Source organism: Coloeus monedula, assembly GCF_965178545.1.
Source record: "Coloeus monedula genome assembly, chromosome: 6".
Lineage (NCBI taxonomy): Eukaryota > Metazoa > Chordata > Aves > Passeriformes > Corvidae > Coloeus > Coloeus monedula.
This window is the reverse complement of record NC_138786.1, coordinates 31,727,744-31,753,154: the sequence shown is the minus strand read 5'-3', so window position 1 is coordinate 31,753,154 and position 25,411 is coordinate 31,727,744. Positions and strand designations below refer to the sequence as shown.

At 36.5% G+C, this 25,411-nt stretch overlaps 1 protein-coding gene across 2 annotated transcripts in view; it reads left to right on the top strand.

Moving 5' to 3' along the window:
- The window catches only part of GPHN (gephyrin), a 281,765-nt gene that overhangs the window by 145,388 nt on the left and 110,966 nt on the right, over positions 1-25,411 (top strand). For both annotated transcript variants that reach the window (XM_082283301.1, XM_082283300.1), the window contains exon 4: positions 970-1,062. In XM_082283301.1, coding sequence (XP_082139427.1) covers positions 970-1,062 — 93 coding nt within the window. The remainder of the gene's footprint in view (positions 1-969; positions 1,063-25,411) is intronic.

Sequence of the window (25,411 nt, the reverse complement as noted above, 5' to 3'; positions counted from 1 at the left end):
TCCTTCCTTCCCAATATAATACTCCCCAAACTTAAATGTGCCCTAAACATTTTCAAAGAATGTTGTTTCTTTGCTAGAATATGGATAGCTGTCTCTATAACTGATATGATCTGTGCAGATGGATACTTTACTGTGTAATGAGTGTACTTAAAGTAACACAGGTAATTTTGCCCTCCAAGCAGACATGCTCCTGCTGTGCTGGCCCACCAAGAGATGCAGTCACATTGAGATTAAATAAATTTTCTGCTATGTCAAATTTTTATCATAGTTTGAAAACTAGTTTAAAAAGTCATTTGTAAAATGAATGCAAATCAAATGAAACACTTCTGTAGTATCATTATCCAGTATTGTAAGTCATTGAATTTACAGATTGAATAACAATGTCATTGAATAACAGATTTCTTAGTCCATCTTTGGAATGGGTATACACACTCCTATTGAGACACTGGGGGAATGTAGGAACGATGATTATAGATCATCACCGGCTGCATTTAGTGCATTATTGCCTCTTTTGGTAGTTAAGCTTGCAGATACATGGTTCATGCTTTTTTCAGGCTATTAAAAAGTGCAGCATGGAAACCAAAATTACTGTAACAAGAATCAATAATGTAATCTGAATTAAATGTACATACTCTATTAACATGTATCAAAGAATATTATATTTATATATCAAAATAAACAGTGGTAGAAATTAATAACTGTGAATTCTTGTTTTCCATTTCAGGTCAAGAGATGGAGAACTGAATTTCAGTTTCCATATGCAAAATAATATAATGTGAATACTTGCATTATTCTGTCTTATCTTGATTAAAATAGTGGTTTAAAATCTGTGTATAAAAAGCCATGAGTGATTTATAATTCCCTGTATATATTGTGTGTGTCTGTGTTTTTAAGACATTTCAAGTCTTCATGTATTATCTGAGATAACCATTTCTTGCTAAATCTGACAGGATTCATGTTCTCTTTCAGGAGACACTCATAGACTGGTGCGATGAAAAGGAACTTAATTTGATTTTAACAACTGGAGGAACAGGGTTTGCACCACGCGATGTCACTCCAGAGGTGAGATAGTCCCAGAACAGAAAAATCTGCCCTTTGGTGTAGAAATGCATGAGTCTGGAGGAGGGGGATGATTTTTTTATTTCCTCTGTAACTTTGCAGTATCTGTGGACCAGTCAAGTGATACACAACTTGGAAGCAGAAAAAATAATGGAAAATAGAGCACAAGAGAATTCTCTGACCTTGGGTTCTGACCGAAAATGATTTTCAAACTAAAATGTGATATAGTATAATGGTTTTCCAGTCCCCTTACAAAACAAAATTCTAATGGCTTTTAGGCATAATTTTCCTTAGCACTGCAGTACAACAGTGCTAAGCAAAATCTTGTGTGGCTTTTGTTGTGTCTTGTACAAGGAAAAGTGGGATAAGTGAGATCCTTTAATTCTCCCTTGCAGAACACTGCATTGACAACTACTGCATTATAGGTAAGAGTGTGAGGCAGATAGTAGGGGGAAAAAGTCTATGCAAAGGTTCTATGGATCTGCTTGGCAAAAAAATCTAAGCAGGCACAGAGGTGGAGGTAACCTGCACCAGTAAATGTTGCTCAGGAAATTTGCTTACATTCCACTTATATGGAGCTAAAGGGGGGGGAGGTGGGGGGTGGGGGAGTGGTGTAAGAAACTTAACCTAATGACCTCATGGCCATGAGTTGTCATTTGAAATGACTGTGTGATTGTTGTGAAATATTTTGCTATTTATGGTTCCAAATTAGATTAATATGAACTTTTAAAATCACATACGTTATTTGGTTTGATTATGTACACTAAAGGGCAGAATTAAGATTGAGTGAGTTGTGTTTATTTACATAATTTAACATAAGTAGATTTCTCTTAAGTACTCATGTAAGTTTTCAATTGCTTAGACCCTCAAGTTGATTTGAGATCTTTATAGCATATCTACAATGCTTTTTACTTACAAATGTGTCCTGTCACATGGTGCAGTTCAATTTTTCTTTTCCATTACAAATTAAAAACATTTTTAAATTTATTGTAAAACATTTGTGTAACTAAAGAAACATGTAAACAAAATGCTCCTGTTCATTACTTCTGATGGTTTTAGATTATATACTAGAAACCTTGAGTAACTAAAACCTGGGGGTTTTCTGTGTATCTGGAAACAGGAACAATGTTAAGATGAACACACTGTGGTATCTAGTGAAACTGATTTTGTAGATTATTCACTGTGCCACCACTTCACTGTGCTATTACAAAGCCACCACAACTGAAAAGTGAGTTGGTTAAATTTGTCTCTTGCTTGCAAACTAACGTAAAGCTTTTGAAGGTCGCGTTACCAGGACTGTGTAGAAGGAGGGATGAATTTCTGCTTCAGTTTTCCTTTGTGCAGGGTCAAGCCTAGGCAGCAGTGCCAGATAAAGCATTGCAGCCAGTGCTAAAAATTAGCCACAGATTCTCAAGCAGCATTTGGGACAAGAAATAAACAAATGAGAACTTTGCACATAAGCACCTAGTATTTTCTTTACACTGCATTGCTGTTACTCAAACTAGTTAAGGCAGGCAGGGATGATTTTATTCATCAGTTTTGTTGAGTAAGGCATTTTGAAAGTTATCTGAGTTGTTAATGTTTCTCCATATAATAAAAACACATTGATATAAAACTCATTAATAACTTGTACTGAAGAAAAACTGCATGTTTTTTAAACATAATAGATATGCAAGACTTGGACTGATCATAACGGAAACAAGTGTTCTGAATGTCAAATTATTCCCATATTTAAAAAGAACTTTTATAGGAGAGTATTTACTCGCTTTTCACTTAGTTAAGTTGGATTAACTTGAATCACAGTGGAGATATTGAATCACAGGTGTATTACAAAGCGTCAATGACAAGTGTTCCTATGGTAGGATTTATTACATCATTCATTCAAACAAATGTTTTTATGGGAAGAAAATCAGTTTGCCAGTAAGTGTCATACCAAAAACATACTAAGAAGCCTAAGTTTTGTCCCCATATTTTATGTCTTTTGGGTCAATAGAAAATCAATTTAAAATGGAAAATTCATTATGTCAACACGAAATGTGCAATAACAAGCCTTTAGGAAAACTTGCATTGATGTAGGAAGTGGTTTTCATCTCTTCTGTGTATGGTGTTGGTTCAGCATGCTCTCATCACTGAACTGATAATGAAAGAATGAGATCATGGCATTGTGCTATTGAGATCACATCTTTAAGATGTGATTTTAAAACTTTTAAGAGTTGAATCTGATAATGGAAAATGTTTTAGTATTTTTCCTTAGAATAGAGACAATAGTCAGTTGAGTCATATTTCTGCTGGTAGGTTTCCATCCTGCTTCTCCTTAATTCTCCTGTACTTTGGATTAGAAAGCACGTTTCTGCTTTCTTTCCTACTATAGATAAACAGTTGCTATTGAACATACACAATAAAGGGAGCTATCAAGAGTAGTTGCAACCCAAAGACTTAATGTTAATTGAATTTTGTAATTATTGATAAAACTGGAATTAAGTGCCTAGCATAATGTAGCTAAAAATGGCTTCTTGCTACCTCAGAAATATGTAATTAAGAACCCAAAAAAATTAGTAGTTTTCCCACTCACTTTGCCTTTTGAACACTATATCAGAACCATTCCAGGTTATTGCAGTTGTTTCAATGATGTGTAATGACATTTTTTCTTGTAACAGAATAGAAGATTTTAGGAATATTTGCAATATCTGATTTTCCTTGCATGTTTCTGATTTCTATATTTATAGCCTTGGTCTAGTCAGTAGGTGGAGAGAAACTTTTGAATTTGTTCCTACGATTCACATTTTGAGAGGCAAGGCCAGTTTAATTAAGCAATGTGAATATCCTTCACTTTCTTGACTACACAACTAGAAGTGATGAAGTGCATGTGGATATTTAAAAAACCAAATTCACTCAATGGATGGCTGAATTTGAAAGTAACCATGTCATAGATGTTATTAGTGAATGCTGGAATTCTTAATTGTTATGGCAGTTGGTGGTAGTTTGCATTTGTACTAAAGCTGAAGTGCAAGCTTAATTTTGTAGATACAACCACATTTTTTTTTGCAATGTAATTTCGCATATAATTTATGAGGATAGTCTTTAAATCTCTGCTGGAGTTGCTCATACAGTCTGCTTGTTGATTTAAGAAGTGTTTGTTGCTGAGTAGACATCCAAGTATGGCCCAAGTTAATTTATTTAGGGAACTTTTGTTTTATATTTACAGATGGAAACATTTATTTCTTGGAACTACAATACTTCAGTGGTAGTTTTTACAGAATGTTGATAACAATATACATTAACTTCTGTGAAAAAAATTAAGTAGTGTTGCAGCATTTTTATCAATACTAGGAATCCTTCTGAGATAGAAATGTGTTTTCTCTGTTGCTGTTGCTCAGTACAGAAGGGAAAAAAAAAATCTCATGTATAGAGGTGCTCTGCTCAATTTTCTATCTTCTGTCTTCTCTACTTTTACATTTATTCTTTTGCAAAATTGTACATCCAAAAAATTCACTTGTCTGTCTCCTAACAGAGTCTTGTAGCTGTTTTCTTATCCTTTGTCTCTGGTATGATTCTGTGCGAGTCTTGTTTGCCCAGCTATGAGATTAATTTTATGTACTTAGATAATAGCAGTAGAAATCAACGTATGGTCCTCAACTGATGATAGACATTCTTGAACTGTCTCACAATGTGTATTCACAAGTAGTTCATCCACACTGCAGATAATTTTGAGTCCTAAAAATTTAAGATAATACTTCATAAAAAAAGTAGAAGAGCTGTTTTCTGGCATGTAACACCAGACAGATGTTTCCTTGAAGTCTTCCTACTTTTTGAGTGTTTTGGAAAATTTATGAATGCTTCTTTTGGTTCTTGCTGTTTATATTCTTCAATATTTATGGACTGATTTAAAATGTATTTAGGCACATACTTGTTTTCATTTAGCCTGAAAATATATGCATATTTATTTATTCTTCCACCAGAGTTCTCTAGTCCATGAAAAGAAATCATTGTTCTCTGGAAATCTCTTCTATTTGTCAATGTTTCTGAAAAATCATGCTCAGAATGAACAAAATACCCCAAACATACCACACAGAAGCCAGGTTTGGAGAGAAAAAAGTCTCACTTCTTCTGTAATATGTCTTTTTATATTCAGTTCAAAATTGCACCAGCATTTTTATAATTATTGCCAAATGCAAATTTTCTATCATGTGGCTTTTCCCCATTCTCTAAGGTATCTCTCATGGATTTTTCTTCAAATTCCATTTTACTTCCACAGACTGTTTTAATATCTGTGTCCTTCCATTTCTCTGTCTCAAGTAATGTTGGAAACCCTCTTGATCTCTATTGTTTTTAGTTTTCATGTGTTTTGTCTGTTTGCTTGCACTTTAATTCTGTTAATGAAATAAGATGCTTATGACACAATAAGGATATGTCGTGTTATAGCCATACTCTCACAGCAACACATTGCATCAAAGTAACCCAAATCCACTGAGACTTAAACTTTTCAAATAACAATTTCCATTTAATAGGCAGCAACTTAAACTAGCAATAATGTGGTTTTGTCCTCCCTGGTTCAAATAGTGCCTTTCCAGAGCAGCAGGATTTCTAGTATTGTTTGTTGTGTATATAGAAGTACTTCTGTTCTTCCTCAGCAATATTGTAGTGTTGTCACTGGACCAAAGGAAAATAATTTCCTTTTTACAAACTGTCACTTCAGGATGGCTCCATAGTGAGGAGGAATGAAGCCTTCATCTCACATGGGACATAAGTAATTTTGTGGTAGGAATAATATGAAATTACAGCCTCTAATAGCCCAAGCTATTATTTCAGTTTTTCACTCTTCAGTATTCCAGGTACCCTCCAATTTAATAGCCTATTTAAGCATACATTTTTGTAGTCTCTTTTAAAACTGTAGCTTTCCGTATCTCTTAATGGAGGTCTTGCTCTAAGTTTGATTTCTGTGTTGAGCTATTGTATAATGATATGTGCTATATGTGAATGACATCTGACCCTGTAACATGCCATTAGACTTTTTGAGGCCTTCATATTTCTTAGAAAATTGTTTCCAACCCAGCTTGCTCCTAAAGGGCCGGAATTACAAAACTTTGTCACATGCATCTAAGCAACAAATGTGCTTCAATGGAACAGATGTGACAGTCTTCTTCCAAATTCTGTGCTACTCTGTTAGAAGTTTATCAGCAACTCTGTAACCATTCCCTTTTCTCGTAGTCCGCCGGGCAGTTCCTAGCTTCTATGATTAGGTCTTTATCTGGTCTGCTTTAATTTTTCAATAAAATTTATTATTTGATATGCCATATTTGGTGTCATAAAATCCAAACATGTTTATATGCCTCTTGAGAAGGCCTGTTATTATAGCAGAATTGATATGTTTGTTGCAGAACACTTTTCATTACACATCTATTACCAGTTTCTTTGAGAAGCAGCAGTATACAAATTATTTGCACCACACAGCACAGTCACAGTCAGTATACACAAGTACCTGTGTCTTGAGAAATTCCACTCTGATTTAGCTGACTTCCAAAGGGTTAAAAAGTGCCTTTCTCTTCTCTTGTTTGAGTTTCTCAGGGAAACTTGGTAGCACACCATCATCACTGAAGGGCTCAGTTGTGCTGTCATCATCTGCAGTCACTGCATGAAAACGCCTGAAAGCTGTTTGGACACCTGTAGTAAGAACTGTGAGGGGGAAGAAAGGCAGATCCCATTTCAGCTCCATTTACTCAACTATCAGAGGTTACTCAAAAAAATAAGACCATAAAACAAACAATACAGACAATACTTGTCTGTATATGGGATTTATGTGTCTAAAATGCAAAGCTGCATTTTTTTTCTGACATTGCCTTTTAAAAAGTTTCAACTGTCACAGTGGATATAAAAAAAAGTCAAAAAACTATGATGGCGAGGAGAGATGCTTTCTGTGACAGTTACACAACTCAGTCTGTTTAGTTTATTGTAAAGAACACTGAGAAATAACTTTATTTTTACCTGTACTTTCTTTGGCAAATAATGTATGGTACTAAAGGCTTTGTAAGGTAGCAAAGACTTTCTTTACCTACTAAAGAGAATTGTAAAAATAGCTGGTGATAGAAAGCTTGAGCCAAAAAAATCTAATAAAATCATCATAATGAAAGGTTTTGTGTGTTTGGGTTGGTTTGTTTGTTTAAGAGATTATTCACACAAGCGAATTCCCTAAAGAGCTGTATTCTTCGTTTTAATTCTGTCAGATCAAAAGTGTTGGCAGTGGGAGAAATATCTTATAAAAGCAAGTTATGTTATACTCCTTGCAGAAATCATGGATGATGTTAAGTGAATTATCCTGCACTTACAGCCTTATGTTCTGTATGTGTTAGATGAGAAGATAGTTTGAATCAAATGGATCCTGAAATTAATAATTAAACTATTTTATATCCTGAATTCAAAAGGATTACATGAATTGCTTCAGTCTCTTTTTTGAAAATGCAAAACCCTGATACTATTGGCGGTGAATGCTGGGGCAAATATCTTTCTAATTACTTAACTAACGTGTTAACCTTCTGTGTAAAGTTGTCTGACCATCATATCATAAAGATAATGCTAATAGAATTCCTGTTAAGCCTTTGGATATTTTTGCTTATTTGAGGATCAGCTTTCATTTGCTTTTCTTTTGCTGTCCTTAATACTCTTGAATAGCAAATAGAAACTGTGTTTTCTGACTTCCAAACATGTACAAAATATTTGCAAGCTCTGCTGAAGAGTAAAACAGCAGTAAGGAATTTGAATGTTTCAAAAAATGAGAAGCAAAACCACAGTAATGAGCCAGGCAATCTCACTTTTTTTTTTTTTAATTTTTAAATTAAAGATTTTTTTTTTCCAATGTAATTTAGGAATGGCAGTTGGAAGAAGGCTGGCATGTCCTAAGAGTGAACAAATGGTTCCAGTACTTCCAAAAGTACACCCAGATGAACGATATGATAATGGTGTGCTTTTTTAAGGGGGTAAAGAGAAGGGGTTTCCTCCTCTTGGTTTTACTGATGTCTTTTAGCTGTGTTTTCACTGTAGAGCCCACAGCTCATTTAGACATTTCTCTGTTAGTTTAAATAAACTGGCTTGTCTCCTATTAGTAGTGTAGCCACAACAGTGAATGTATCTTGCAGTCGTTTCTGTAACTGGGGAAGAAAAATAGGCCTGCCATAGAACTTCTGCATAATAAAATTTTCAATTTGGAACTTTTGGAGTTTTTTTTTTCCTCTTAGGCATTTCTAAAAATAGTTTCCATTAAAGCATCACTTTGGAGAAGATAATAGGAAACTGAACAAAATTAAACATCAAGTTAAAGCAAAATAGTCTTGAAAACATTGTCAGGCCTGTAATTACACAATTTTTGCCCTTACTGTGTAATTTTTTTCTGGTCATGGTCTATTACAAAGAGTTTAGTAAAAGCTTAATACAGGGAAAATTAACAAAAAAATAATATAGACATGTTAGGAAGACTTCTCTGTGAAGGCAGCTTAAAGACGTGATAACTAGAGGGATATCCAACTACTAGTTTGGATTTAAAATGTATGAAAAATTGAGTGAGTTAGTCCTTTTGACATTAGCACACCAGAATAGGAAAATGACTCACTATTAAAATAGTTGATCATTAAAACTAATACTTATTAAAGAATAGAGAATTTCTCATTTACTTCTTCCCTGCTGTTTAGGAGCTTTTCCAGCAACTAAGTGGAAAGAAACTAGGAGAGTCTTGGAAAGCAGCTGGCTTCAGGAGTTATTCTTAGGATTATAACTAGTCCTTCTCTTGCTTTTGCTAATTGCTACCACATGGAGCAGTGAAGCTTTAGCAAAATGTTGACTCAGTGTAAGTACCAAAATAGAAAACCAAAATGACTATTGTCACGCTTAGGCATGAAAGTCTTACCAGTTACGGACAAGAAAATAATTACTTTTTAACTGTTATTTAGACTATATTTTAGTTTCTTGTCCCTTCATGCATATATTATTTTTCCACTTATTTTGTCATTGAATACCTAAATTAGTAGTGAGGTGCATAACCTACTGGTTTTTATTGTTGAGATTTAAACTGTCACTGAATTTTAAAAGTCCGTATTTTCCTCCACAAATAAGCATTTTCTTATGGTATGCTGAGATCAGTTTGTCATAGTTCATTTTCATTAAGCTTGAAAAATCTCCCTTCAGTGAGAAGGTGATGGCAATTTTGTTCTTGATGCGGTGCAGCTAATTGTAGTTCCTGCTGGCCACAAAATCACGGGATTTTATAAAGCTGCCACTGTGGGCCCATAAGTACCTTGTACTCTAATATCTCTGGTTCAGCCAGTATTTGCAGTTCCTGGCTGGTTTGTGCCATTACTAATCACATGATAGAAGTCTCTTGGTCTTCTTTGCCTAAATATTTTGCCATTTTGTTCTAAGTCCAAATAGTAGTGTTCAATACAGGAAAGTTTGGGTATGGAAGGAATTCCTATTCTACGACACAAATTTCTAAATTCGAAATTCTATTAACCTCTGTTATTCTTGTGCCTTGCTCTGCTAGAAGAAGGATGAGTGGCTGATACCCAGGGATCAGTATAGATGAAGTTCCATCAGCTTAGCCTATCACTACTGTATTCTTTAAAAACTTCGTTGCGTATGAGTGCATGGCAAGTCCGTACAGATTCTCTGTGACCTTTTCAAATCCTAATTCAGCAAGGGCACAGCAAAGCTAATGATTCCTTTATATTATCTAAGGTGCTCTACAGTTTGCAGAAGAGGGAAGAGTTGGCTTCTTGTTTCGTATTACTGCATTGTCAAAGTGGAATGTAGGTTTTCAGTGTTGACAATAAGAACTTAATGTGCAGGTAGATAAATGCATACACAATGTAGACTTCTAAGTAGACAGAAGTAGTGAAATTTGATTCTTGGTTGATTCTTTTCGTTTCTAGCTAGATACTGAATAAGAAGTCTCATTACTTAAATGACAGATGATAAATCACTGAACTTTATTAGTGCTGGTATTTTCTCAGTTCTTACATTTCAGAGTTCATTGCATGTTTCTGAAATAAAACAGCAGCTAAGATTTCTGAAACAGTTTAATTTGTTTAAAAAAGCAACCATGTTAAATAGCAGAATGCTTAAGTTAAAGGGAAGAGGATATTCAAGGTAACAGAAAGGTGCTGATAAGTTTGATACTTAGAAGAGGGTTACCCCACAGGATTCATAAGACTAATTCTTTTCATGAGAGTGTGGGTGTGTCTAAGCCAAATTCAAACACCAACCTACACTAATAATGAGTAACAGTTAATGATGATTTCCGTTTATCTCACAAATGGCCAGCAGTGGCTAATGGGTACTCCTGTTCAACTTCACAAGCCATTTTGCAGTGGATATGGGAATGAGCTCACAAGACCAGCCCCTTTCCCCTCTTATACTAGAGGTGCTAGAGGTAAGTGTGGTTTTGGGAAACAAGGGTGGGAGGTCATGAGATGGAAGTGATGTGGGCTTCTTAAATTTTTCACAAACCTCAATAAAGGCATGTATCTGGGGATGAGCAAAGATTCAGTTGAATTCTTATTTTTTGCCCAAAGAGATTACCCAGTCCTAAACTGACATGCTTTCCTTGAACTGGGAGTCAGAAATCCCTTTTCTCTTCTGTTTTTCTGCTGCAGAAATTCCCAACATTCCCATTATGTGGGCTCCAGAGAGGGGTAAGCAACATCTTCAATCCCACCCAATCATTTCCAAACTAATTCTTTGCTAGTATTTTTTTGCTTTTTTAATCATCATCAGAAACAGTTTTTAGACACATTTTTCCCATTTGTTTGATTTTCTTGTGGATTCTCATATTTTTGTTTTATAGGAAGGTCCCATGGCCTCCCCAAGTGCTAGGGTCAGACTCATTTGCTGTTTCCATTTGTGTGCTATTCTCCTGTGGATTTTCATGGTTCAGTCTGATCAAATTGTATTACCAAAGGGTGAGCATCTAGATTCTTGGGACTGTTTCACTCATGGTATCCTAAGTTGTTGAAAAAGCACTGCAGCAGCTGCTACCCTGTCAGTTGTTTAGCAGGCTTATGTTTTGTTCTTGCTGACAGTTGCATCTGATTATTAGTGGGCTTTGGTCTTTTTCTGCCTTTTCTGTCTGGGGACTGCCTGACATTCACTACTGTCTTATATTCTCTCTACCTGCTGGCTGTGTGGCGTTGTCCTCCTGAAATCTTGGCCCTTTGCCTGACTGTCTGGCATTGCCTCTTGACCAGCTAAATGCTTGACAGTGACTACCTACTGTCCTGTCCATCTGTTGCCCGGCATGTATCGCCTCCTTATTGTCCTTTCAATGGAATTGTACATGGGCATTGGCCTCCGGCTGCCCTGTCTCCTGCTCCAAGTGCCTGGCATTGCCTTTCTGCTGAGTGCATCTGCTGACTTTGTGGAATTGCTCTTCTGCTGCTTGGCACACCTGCTGACTGTTTGGTACTGCTTTAGCAACTTGCTGAATGTTTGGCATTTTCCTCATGCCTTTTCACCTGATCCTTGAGTATAGTGTCCCTTTGCTGCTCTTGGAGTCTGCTTACTCACTGATACTTGCTCTTTTGCCATTCTGTCCACTTGCTTTTATGCCTGGCATTTCTATCATATCGTCCTACCCATCTGCCTAGATTTTATTTCTAAATATGCACCAGTCTGAAAAGATTAAGAAGAATTGTAAGGAATGGGGAAAACTACTGTCTGGCTCCTTCATGGTCTGATTCAGTTTAACATACCAGCCAAAAACTGATCTCAGTACCAACATTCAGCTTTTTCATAGAACTACTCAAAACCCTTTCCCATGTTATGAGAAAGAAACCAAACCCAAACCAAACTGAATTGTATTTAGTCTTTGCTTCCATCACTTTATTCAATAGGTGTATTATTACAGTAATACTGTATTAAGTATTAAATTCGATTGTAATTAAATACTACAACCCTAATATTACCTAAGGTATCTCAGAATCTGTGGAAGGTAGGTAACAACAGGAGGGAAAAACAGTCTGTTGCTCAGCCTCAGAAAGATTAAGGTTTGACTGTAGAGCTGTGTTCATTAAACACAGTGGGTCAAAGAAGCTAAATAAGAAATTTTACAGGTCTCTTTATTTGAAACAGAGGGTTGCAGCTAATCTAAATAAACCCTTGGATCAGTACAGTATTACCAAACTGAACTGTGTCCTAATTGCTGCTTCCTACTCTTTCTGTACTGGGAGAATGGTCAATTGCCAGTTTACAGAAACCTTTTGTGACTCTCACTGATTAAGAACAAGGACTTGACTACATCCATAAGGTCCATAGTAAGAGAATAAATCATTGTCACATCTTAGAATAAGAAGCAGGATTTCCTGCCTCTTCTTTTAGTTCAACTCGTTTGACCTCTTTTCCTAGCTCTGCCACAGTTTTTAGCTTATTATCGCTGTTTGTGGGTTTAACTGTGTTTTTGAATCCAGTGCCAACTAGGAACCAGAGAAAATATTCTGTCATAATGGATCCTATCATCATTTCTTAATAAATTCTTATGATACTTAAATAAATTGTATTTAATGTTCTTTTAACCTTAGCTTTTAAATCTCTTCAGATATATTATTACTGCTTTCGTTATTTTCAGAGGTACCTTAAATATGTGAAATTATGTCTAAGCATAGAGGCAGGGCAGCATCCCTTGAGTCAGTAGCAGCTTTCACCAGTGTGGGACCTGCTGTGGAATCCGAGAAAGACGCTGTGAGAGAGCACCTTGTTCCCATGTCCCCAACACCAGCTTGCTGCTGTGGAGGATGGCTCCCAGGACAGTTGACACTGTTCAGAGGAAGAGCTAGTAGGACCCTTCTCCCAGTTTCCACATTAGCATCTAGAAACCAGTTAACTCGTATTTTGCTCCAAGGAGCTGGAGGATGTGAAGTCCACCTTTATTTTACTCCTTTACCATCTCCTAGGCTCTCCTGTCCTCTCTCTTCTCAGCCTTTCCAACCCTCCCTTGCTTTTCCAAGCATATTTTTTTCACAACTTCATGAACTCTTAAAGATGGTAGGCTGTCAGTCTCTCACTTCCCACCAGCTTCATGTTGTTGAAGGGTGTGGTGACATGAACAGGTCTCAGTAGCAAATCTCTTTCTCCAAGCTTTAATTCCCAGTGTTACTTTGATGCTTCCCTAGGCAGTTGTTTGAGAAGTATAGCAGGGGCTGGAAGGGAGGAGGAATATTCACTCTAGCACTGTGGGGCTGCAGGGTACTGCTAGAACTCACTCCTCATCCCAAGAAACACAAGTAATTTGTTCATGTATCATTTTAGTTATTTTTAATATAGCTTTTTATTTAATTAATATTACCTCAAAATTTTTGAGGGATTTTTTCAAATAATATTCAAATTACAGAAATTTTAAATGCAGAAAAGCAGCAGGAGCTGGAGGAAAATAAACACTAAGCTTTTTCTTGAACTTACGGAATTTTCTTGGCTGAAAATTATGCCTACCACAGAACTGATGCAGTGCTGTCTTAGGCAGCTTCACTGTAGCATATCAAGCTAAATCAGTTTTCCACGTGAAGTGGTCAAGTTATGGTACAAATATTTAAATTAGTTTAAAAATAATCTGTGGCAAATTTAAAGAATAATTTTTAGGTTTTTTCCTATAAATGAGTCAACATTTGGTTAAAGAAATAATGAAAAATTTGCACACAAAGCCCTGGGAGTAACATCTTCTCTATAAAATCCCTATAACAGTGATATACAACATTATTTTATCTTTTTTTTTTTTTTTTTATAGGGGTTTTGGGGAGGTTTTCTAAATCTTTTGTTCTTGTTATTTTCAGGAGGGGTCGGGGTAGGGTTTGAATGTATTATTTAGTCTATCCTGTGCTAATTTTCAACTAAAGAGTAGCTTTTGAAACAGTCATGAACAGTTACAAGCCTTTTCAGCTCATAGAGTTTCCCTTTCCAGAATAACTAAATTTCCTGTTATCAGCCCAGTTATATCTCAGTTTTATTCCTCGTTAGACTCTTTTCCCTCCTTATTATCTCTGATACAAAACCCCTGTTACAGTTCTCAAAGTCATTTCCTGAGCTACAGTATCTAAATCCTACAAATTATTTGTCAGGCCAGAGAGTGTTTGTTGTATATTCTCTTTACTTCAATGCAATTTTTAAATTTCCATTTATTTTTTTACAGTTCACTTTCTTTATTCTTCTCTGTTTTCTAAAGGTATCCTTTCTGATGATAGCAGCATTGCGACCTCTAAGCAACTAATTTCTTCAGTTGTTTCTGAAAAGAAAACAAATTCCTAATTAATACAGGTCTTTTGAACTCAAAAAGAAAGAGACTTATTTTTCTGATTATTTTTCTACCTTGGGATTTCCAGGTATTTCACTGCCCTGATCCATTTAATCCCTGCTTTCACTTTCAGTTGAAGTTTTCTATTTTTTTAAGAATAATGTGTCTGACAGTGACTCATGTCAAGCTGGAATTCAGATTTTATTATGTCCGTATGTTGCTTCTGGATTCAGATTGAAAAATGTATTTGGTTAGTTTTAGACAAGAATGCCTTAAATGATACATGTGCTAAAGAACATACATGCCTTTTGGTTCATGCTTGTCATCACTGACAAAGGCTTTTGCTTTTACAACTCACATAACAATTTGCTGAATAATAGTAAGTTCCAGCGTCTCTCTACTGTTACCTCTTAACTTAGTTGGCCAATGGCTTTTGTTGGAAAAATGAGGAGATGATGTTGCATTACAAGTATAGAAATTTGACAGAAGATCAATCCCTTGCTTCCCAGCTGTTCCCCAGAGATCAGAGGGTCTGGGTACAGTCAGCTTACTCTCTGTCCGCGACCAGTTTGACACTTTAAGTCTGGTCACATTCAGTAAGAACTTTCATGAGCACAGATTCTCAAATAGTGTAGTTCATGAAAATAATATGTTACACATTCTTGTTAGATTTACTATAATAAATACACTAGATCTACAAAATATAAGTGCAGAGCACTATGTACAACTCTTCCCAGGTATGGTCCAAGACAGGCAGAGGCTCAAATCTTACAGAGGCATCCCAGCTTTGGGGAGAGAGAGAGGAGCAAGCTTGTTGACTTGTCTGCAGCATGGGGTCTTATTCTCATCCTCTGCTAAAGAGTATTTTAAATGCCAAATTTATACTTTTGGGAGAAGTGGAGATGAGATTGTAGTCAAATATCCAGTTGCTGCCTTCATAAAAGGTGGGGGGGCAGCCATTTGTATATGAAGGAGGGATTTCGCACCCCTAGCAGCAGGCCATCATGCCCACACTAATTCCTTTATCACACATCTCACAGCATCTCCCTTGGCTTTAGGCCTTATTCCCACAGATGGATGTGCAAAGTAATGAATCAGTGACTGTTGCAGAATTGTTCCCTCCTGTACATTTTGCTGCTGTTCTACCCAGACAAGTTTTAGATTCAGCCTTGAGAAGAGAAGGCTCCAGGTAGGCCCTATTGCAGTCTTTCAGTACTTAAAGGGGGTCTGTAAAAAGTGGGACCAAACTTTTTAGCAGGGCCTGATGTGATAGGGCAAGGGGAAATGATTTTAAGCTGAAGAAGGGTCAATTTAGATATTAGGAAGAAATTCCTTATTGTGAGGGTGGTGAGGCACTAGCACAGATTGCACAGAGGAGCTATGGATGCCCCATCCCTGAAAGTGTTCAAAGTCAGGTTTGATGGGGCTCTGAACAACTTGATCTAGTTGAAGATGTCCTTGCTTATTGCAGGGGGCAGTTGGACTTAAATGGCTTTTAAAAGGTCTCTCCTGACCCCAGCTATTCTATGACTTCCTGGAGCTTCTTCCACTTCATTTGGGAGTTTGATGAAGTCAGATTTATGTAATTGTTTGGAAATTTTATGTGAGACTGCACTTAAGCTTTTGTTTGATTCAGCCTTCACTGCTCTTATGGAACATCATAGCAACAGTCATCAATCTTTTTCACCTTCATTTTTGCTTTCAAGAAATATTTGTACACCTTTAGACTTTTTTCTTGTAACCTTTTGCAGATAGACTGAGTAGTAAATAAGCTTTATTTTGTGTACTGTTGCAATCACATGCATCACTCATTCAAGTGAGATCATCATCACATTCAAGCGGCAGATTTTGCAGATTTCAAAGCTGAATGAAACCTACTCATTGCACCTTCAATTTTGGCTGAATTTTCGGTCTACAACTCCCTCTTTAAGAGTGAAAAATTATTGGGTTATTGCCACTTCCTACTAGGAGCTGACCTGTTCTTCATTTGAAACCAAATAATGCTTAGGTATCCAATGGTATACAGAATTAATCCATGAACAACAAGGCTTGACGCTATGGTGTCTTTCAAACTCTTGCAATTCATCCATATTTTACTGATTTCTGCTGGTCAGCATTGGGCATTCCTGGAAGAACAAAGGGCACAAAGTTCTTTCAGATGTGTTTGTCTCCTAGGGGTTTTGTTTCCTGCAGAATCTTAATGAGAAGCTGCTGTTAAATCATGATCATTCTTTGCAGACAAGAGAGAGTAGTTTTCTTTTGACTTTAAGGTTAACAAAAATGGATTTTCCACTCTAGCTAGAACTGTGGGATTTTTTCAATAGCTTTTACACTGTTTAGACAGTCTAATATTTTCCCCAGAAATATTTTGTGTCTTTGTTTATTTTCATTGTTATCTTTTGTTTTAAAAAAAGGATTATTATTTAAGATGTAATTTGTTTCATCAGATGCAAAGTATTGGGCAGCTAACCATAGGTGCGTTTGATTTCTGTGTTATTCTGAATTGTGGTCTTTCATCACCCATATAATTTATATAGGAATACAGCTGTCTGAGTTTTTACTTAAGTTAGTCTGCCTAGAGGTATGATGTTTGTAGTTGCTGTACACTTAGTGTGAGCAAATTTGCTGTGGTAGTGAGATGCTGTGAAGGTTCTCGCCCCCCACATGTCCTCCCCGGATGGGGGAGAAAGTCCTTGCCAGGAATAAGAGACAAACGGGTCTTTTGGAACTTCTCGGTTTTCAGGTTGTTTATTATATCTTACCAGCAATTTACATGCTGGCAACATAGCATGAAGCAGAGCAAATACCAAAAGGCAAATGCAGGAAAACTCAAGGCTTTTTAAAGGTAAACTAACCAATGGTCACTAAAAGTGCACATTATTTTTACTCTTCTACCAATGCCTAAGGAACTATCCTTTCACGTAGCCCTGTACTACAGCTAACCAATCTAACTGTTTTCTAACCAATCATTCTGTACTACCCATACTGCAGAAAATGGAGTAGGTGAAGAAGGAAGAAACCTGAAAAACTACAAGGGATCCTCCATCTTGCCTTCATCTCTACTTACTATACTAACAAACCTAAAAGCTCTAGATTTTTCACTCTGTAACAAACTAAATATTATACTACCACCTAACTCACACCCTTGTAGATTCTAATTCATCCCAGAGCCTTGGCAGCTTTCTCCATGGATAAAGGTCAAAACCAGTGTTTTCCAGGGGGGATGGGTCTTTCAGATGAGGCAGAGAAACACTCCCTGCACTTTGGGTTCCAACAAGATGCTTAGCATTCAGCGCAAGTGTCTTGTGTACATTTTGAGTACAGAGCAAGAACTAAATGTGATTTGTGCCTATCTAAGAATCTCTTCTGCCTTGTAATTTCTTAAAAGCTACTGCCTTTCCTCAGTGATCCAGTCACACACTGCTAGTGTAAAAATCAGTTTGCTGATTTGAAAAAACAGTTTGGACACAGAGGGAATTTTATTAAAAAGCAAGAAGATCTTTCTGCACAACATGGTGTGCTGCTTCAAGCACAGCAGAAGTGTATATGAGGGGAGATGCTTATATATCTATGTTGCTGTATCTATATTAATGAAAAGGTGTGTATAAGAACCCTGAGGGTTTCCAAATTGCACTGTGTGGCTGGGAGGTAAACTCAGAATTTGTCTATACTGTGCAAAGTTGTATTAATGTGAAAGCATTGCTCTGTCACAGCTGAGTAGTGTCAATAAATTATTCTACCAGTTTTACCTAGTGCATGAAAGATATTTCAACATCTTCTAAAACTGAAAGAAACTGGTGTTTTGGAAGCATACATAGTAAACATCTTAGAAACAGTGTTACAGAGAGAATATAGTCTATACTGGTTTTTATATATATATATTGTTCACTATTACTGTAAAATACTGTAAGTCACTAATTAAAAGTAAAATAAAATTCCAGAGTAAAAAGGTAAACTTGATATGTTTAATATTCCTCACTCAGTATAGATCAGGAATTCTACTGTCTTCCATTTCAGTTCTCTGTGCTACATCAGTGTCAACAAAATACTTCCCATCTTCTCTTTGAGAAACCTTTTCATTCAGTTGTTTGAATCTTGGAGGTAAAAAATGTGATTTGTGCCAGAAGTTAAATAGTCCTATATAGGGAATCATTTGACAGAATACACAGTAAGTCACTTTGGATTTTAAAGTCTGTTCACTTGTTCAGTTATAATGAAAGTGTCATTTGTGCATACCAAAACCGACAACTGTTCAGACTATGAAAACATGAATTGCATCACTGGATGTCACAAAAGAATCATTTCTATGAATTTTTAGGTTATGGAAAATGTACTTTAAAGCTACTGTTATTAGAGATGCTTTATCATTTAATTGGGGAGTAAAGATACTGTGTAAGAGAATCTTAAGAGAAAGTATTTTTTGGTAGTTCTCCTGTTGCTATGGTGTATCCTTGAAAAATTATCACTCATTAGTCCACCCTTTGTAATGCAGAAGTGTATCTTGGGAAGGGTCGTTTTTTATTAAATCTTCAACATTGATGATTTGAGATCTGAAACTGTTTAGAGGAGCTATTGCACCTGTGGAAGAATTTGACTGAAGTTTCAGAAGTGCAAATATTTCATATTTTTTATGAGACAGTGCTCCCTAGTTGTTACTCTGTTAGTTAAAGCTCATCACATTGTCAGTTCAGTCATGTAGAATTCTTATTGACGTAGTGCAGATACCCATGCTTATTTCTCTCATTTCTCCTGCATGAGTCTGTGATTCTCAGAGAACAAAATTTTTTACTTCTCATGTTTTGTTCCTTTTCTTCAAATTTTAGAGAATTATTTAAAGGTTGGGCTGGATTTCGTAGATTTTTACATTTTATATTAATAGAAAGCAGTTTGAAATAACTGAGGGAAAACTTAAAAGAATAGTAGTTATTAACAGATAAAATTTTAACAGTGTTTTTGTAATAGCAGAGTGGTGGTGTATTTACCAGGAAGTCTTCAGCTGTACTACCTTTGCTGAACAGAAAGGGATTTGTTCTTGCACAAGTGGAGTTGCAGTGGGAAGCACAGCAGTTTGCACATGAGAAAGAGGGCTGCAAGAGGAAGCAGACACCTGACCCTTCTTTGTATGAAGTGCAGTGTCTTGTTTCCAGCTGCTGTTTTAACAAGTTCGTCGTAACCTCCCTACCATTGCAAATACTCTGCCTTTTGACACTGGCTTAACACACACCTTTAGACAGCTGTAATGTACTGCATCTAGTGGGCTGTGTCCAACTTTGTAGAGCCTAAGTGCATTCCTTGTAGTGCAGAAAAGCATTTAGTGTCTTGTTTGCTTAGCAGCTACTAAAAATGATTGTTCTAGTGGGTTTATGACAATGTATGGGGATAGGCAGTATCATAAAATTAAGATCAGTTTTTATGGCGTAAATATTTTATATACATTTAAGATCATAAAACTTCGTTTAGCAATCAGGGATAGAAAGATATTATTACCACAATATCTATTAGAAGTGATATTTAGAAAATGTACATGACTGGGTGCCCGGATATGTCAATTTCATTAACACTTCAATTACACAGATGAGGCAAGCAAATCACTGATCTATGAAGTTTATATAAATCATATGCAACCAGATTTAGCTAAAAATTTAGATCTAGATCTGCAGAAGTGGAAGAATAATTTACAAATTCCACAAGGTTGTTTTTTTCTAGTGTAATAATTTAAATTTTCAGCTTCTCTATTGTGTATAAAATGTGAAGCATCTTCCCCCAAATATTTTGCAAGCTGTAAGTAAAAAAGAAACTGAGTGTTTTTATGTAAATATTCTAGTGATTTTGATTTCAGTTGAAGAAAACAAGGACTTTTAAGGAAAGTTACAATGAACACTAAGATTTTTATTAACTAATATATATTTTATTTGATGATAGTAATAATAATAATTTATTTGTTTACAAAAATAAGAATCATTGGAGTGCTACCATTGGAAATTAAATATATTCATGGCTTGGTCATGCATAAGTCATTGAGTGTTCCCAGAGGTACCTCTACTTGCCACTTGCTTTTTATGGTCATCTACACAGTGGAAGTGTACTGATAGACTCGTTCGCTGATACCAGTTTATAAAGAAAGCAGACACTGAATTAGCTTCTGGCACTTGAGTCTCATGCCATAGGCATTAGGCTGCAATAAATGGTATGATGGGTCCCAGTGGAAGGAATGAGAGAATTCAGAGAAGGCAATTTGCAGGCAGAGGGAATCATGAGTATGGGAAGAAATAGAGAAAACAGAGTCTGTATTTAAGCTAGCAGTAGTTATTGCTGTGACATTTTTGTTCCTCGCACTGCTAAATTTTGTAGGGTCATTCTGTGATATTTTGATTCTGGGTGGCAACAGAATCACTGCAGGTGTGCTGAGAGTGCAAGCAGCATTCTTCTGCTGCAGAATCATTGTCAATGGAAATGTGTTATTGGTGTGTGCAGATACACCAGTTTGTAGAGTTCAATTTTAGCTGGCTACATTAATCAGGATTCCATTCACCTTTGGCTGTTTGTAGATTTGAGTTGGGAGAAGAAAAGCAAAAAGAAAATGGAATCAGGTCAGTTAGCAGAAAAGTATGTATCAAGCTTACCATTGATAAGAGGGAAAGGCAGTAGGGTAAACCACCCTAATATGATTAGATGTGGTTTTTTTTATTTTGTTTTCTTTTCTTTCATGTAAAAAAAATCTACAAAAGTCTGAGAGTACTCTCAGTATGTGTCTATGTGTACCTGACACAGGTAGTTGCATTCAACATCAAAAATTCCCAACAAGGATGTCAAAATGGAGGCTCACCAGTCTCGGTATGAGTTTCTTACTGTACACTAAAATTGACAGAAGCTGGATAGTCACTTCATGAGGAGGAACAAACACATGTGTCAGGGTTAGCACTGGCCCCACATCTGCTTAGACACCACCACTCATCCTGTGAGCCCAAACACAGCAACTGCTGTTCGCTTTAGCCTTGTGTTTTTACAGACCTGCTTGATTTTAGTTGTTTTGCAGCAATAGCAAATGTAGTCAGTTTCATCCATTTGTCAAGTTAACTGAGCAATTAGCCAAGGAAATTTGATTTTGGAAAACATCAAAGACAACAAATCCCGTCATGCCTCACATCCACCAAAAAAAGACACTGAATGTCACTATACAGGTTATTGGTGACAAAGAATAGGAAGAATTCAAGGAAAGGCAGCATAACAGTGAAATTGAGATGACACAAACTTCAAAATCCTTATCCAAAAAGCTTTTCAGTGTATTAAAAGAAACCAACTGCTAAAACCCATATTTCTTATTGTTCATGGAGGAGAAGTAGATATGTGGTTTTTTGGTGAGAAGCTCTGATCAGTCTAGCTCCATGTAAGCTCTATTTTCTCCCTGCAAAATAAGAGCAGGGAAGTGGACAATAAGCTGAAATAGCTGATTTGTGAAAAAAAATTACTGGCACATGTGTTGTCTCCAGCAAAGGTATTCTGAGTAACTTTGAAGAAAGCATCTTATCTCCAGGCTGAGAGATGCAGTTTTTATTCCTAAAGTACACACTTCTTACACAACTGGTTGACAGACACAATTGACCTTTTTGTTGCATATTTGACTAATCTGTCTCTAGTTCTTTGTCTGCTCTTCTGTGGTCTGTGAGCTCTGTTGCAGAGGTTATATAGGTATTTCTTTGGTAAAGCCCTTCCAAGATTTCAGCTTTCAGTGGAAAGCTCAAATAGGTAATGAAATGTTATTGATGCTAATGCTATAGTCAGTTAAACATAAATTATCTGCAAATTTGTCCATTAACTTGTACATATAGCTCTATTTTATGCTAGGCAGAGTCATAGGTTTTAACTTGTTCAACAGAAATAATATTTTCCACAGAGGCTGTCTCTGTCAATTTAATTGAATTTATTATGATTTCTGAGTCTCATATTTGCATTTTAGTTGAAGAAGTAAAACTATATTACTGCCCAAAACCAGCTGAAGAGTATATGATATGTCTCATCATTACTTATTATTGAGGTCAAACTTTGCTATGCTTAATATCTGAAAGACAAAAAAAAGGAGTTTCTGACATTTCCAGAAGAGTAGTCCTAGGTCTTTTAATTAAATCAGTCTGCATTAGGTGTATCCTCCAAAAACTGCCTGGGAGGGCTTCCACAGGTTAGAAACTGAACTAACAATTTATGTGGAGGCAAAGAAAGGCAGTGAAGCAGCAGAGAACTCTGTGAAACCAATTGGCAGTGAGCCATCTGTTAAGCAACCGCAACTACGTCAAAGATATCTAAAAATATACCAGTTGGTTTGGGAACATAATGCCCTAACTCCAATAAAAAGGCACTTTGTAAACAATCAAAAATGTGCTTTAAAATCAATTGCATTTATTCATATAGCAATGAAATATAAGAGGTACTGCTCTCATAGATGTTGTTGGTAAATCCTAAATAATTAAATTGTTTGTCCCTACTTCTCCTCTTTGGAGCTGAAACTAACATTTTATTTCAATCCCATTGTCTCTCTCTGTGGCTCCCCCACATACTGACACTTCTGTCATGTCTTGTCTTCCCTTTTTGCTTCTCCTGAGTTTCTCCCTCATTTATTTTCTGCCCAGGCTGCCTTGGGCAGTCTTTCTTTGTAGAACCATAGAATTGTTTGGGTTTGAAGGGAACTTTAAAATCCTCTGGTTCCAACCTCCCCGCTATTTCCCATCCCACTCACTTCATTCACTTGCCCTCACTCTACTCTCATTTCTCCCCCTCTGAGAATCCTACTGCTTGGATTTCCTGCAATTCTGCCTTTCCATTTTAGCTTCCTTCTTCCCACACTCCCTTCTCCTATCTAAACTACAAACCTTTCCTTTCTTTGTAACTTCCAAACTGGACTTTCTTCGTTTCTGTCTTTCTCTTGAACTCTGGCTTTTACTTTCAAGTCCTTTCGTTTCTGTGGAACACCTCTCTTCCACCTCCCCCTTATAAGCACCTGTCTTCTTTGCACTACCAGCTTATCCATCAGAAACTGGAGACACTTCTTTGCTGTCATTTTAGTGGTTTATGCAGTTTTGTTCCAGTATTTTCCTCCTACCTTTTATACAGTCATCAGCCTCAGGTTTGAGAATCAATGTAAAGGCTCAGTACTGATTAAGACATCAGTGTGACATCTCTTAATGAAATATCATCATTTTTTCCTGCTTCTGCCCAACAGTGTCATCACTACTGTTGTAAGAGAGCCGAGGGCAACAGCCTTGATCTGTGATTCATTCTGTGCCAATACTATGGTCCCCTGAAGCAGGCAACAGCTGGCTGATGGTGAGACTACCAACAAAAAAATTGCCCACGAAGCAAGGTGGAACAGTCTTAATTCAGCCTTGCTAGAGTACTGGTAAAACGTGAAGGTGCTGAGTCACTAATTCCTCAATAGTTTCCATGGATGCAGGTGTTGGTACCCAACAGTTAACTCCTGAACTGGACACAGATGAAAATCTAAGTTTGACATCTCTCTTCCACCCTTCCTTCAAATGAAAAATACTGAAAAAAGTATCAGAAAACTTGGCCACCAGCACTTTGGTACATTGTTAAGTGAAACAAAGAGTTGTTACACATTGCAGCATTGCTGATTTCATTCGTATATGTATGGCTAATTTAGAGTGTGCTTCCCAGTGTGATGGTTATTTCAGTTCCTGTTCGGGGCACATGTTAAGTCATGTTATTTGAGGACATCCCAAAAGTGGACTATACAGTGGCTGATTTCAAGAGCAGATGTCACTGTAGAAGTGGTTTACTTAGCAGCAGCTTTTTTTGGTTGCATCCATCCAGTCAGGCTGCAAACATGAAAACCAGAAGCGTTCCCCTGTTTGTAGAGGTCCATCTGCAGTAATAAATATAAGCATATATATTTTGAGCCAACTATTTTTAGAAACTTGTGTTGAGGACTGTACTGCTGTTTGGACTTTATGCCCTTTCAGATTTTGTTGCTTAGTCTATACATTTTTAATAATCACATTGCCTGCTAGCAGTGACATTTTGTGGAGGTCATTTTTCTTGTGAAGTTGGAGAATGGACTTGAATTTCATTAAAGGACTCCCTGAGCTGCAGGATCGTTGTTTATGGACTGTCTTGCATCTTGTACTACCTTTGAAGCCTGTTTAGAATTTTAACTAATGATATCTTCAAAGTGTCACTGTGCTCAAGGGCAGAAAATAAATTTCAAAATGCACTTTATATTTAAAAACAGTTTTGAATATCTTTGAAGCATGGTATTAACTGAAATGAAAAGGCATAGATACAGACTTGCTATGGATGCGCACGCAGAGAGTTCCATGTTTCACTAGCCTTTTCATGGTCAGCAAAGTGTCTCTTCACCATTGCAATGTCTTCATCTCCTATATTATAAGAATCATCAGGTCTATGGGTGTCTTAGGAATTTTTAATGTAATTGATGATTTCATACCTCAGCAGGTATCTTAAGGTAATCTCTATCCATGAAGGAGTTTTATTTTTGTCTACATCATTCCAAGCTCACTTCTTCTTATTTTCCCTGTGTAAAACACAGTCACTGGGTTGTATTTATATGACTTCTCTGTTTCTGAGTAGAGGATAGCAGATCCTAAAACCAACATGCTATACTTCAAATATATGAGACTGTGGTGTCAGCTACTAAATTAAAATTTCTTGGTTTTGTATAGACCAAAGTTCCAGCTTCCCACAACTGAGCACCTAACAAGTTTGTTTATTAATAACATACTCAAAGGTTCACATAGTAGCGGTGTCTGATGTGTTCTAATATTGATATTAATTTCTGATAATTAATATGCTGATATTCCTTTAAAACATGTCAAAAGCTAGTGACCATGTTTGAGAATATGGCCATTTGAATATCTGTTCTCTTCATGGATTTTTTTTTTTTCAGTTTTATTTATTGCTTCATGTAAGCACCCTTACATGTAAGTGTCCTTTTTTTAGAGACGCTGTCGGGTTAATTCTGTAATTTTCCTTCTCTAGGACTTTAGTTTTCTATTAGTAAACTAAGGGCTTACAAAAGTACAAGGATGTGATTGATAATTGAATCTTTCCCACGAAATA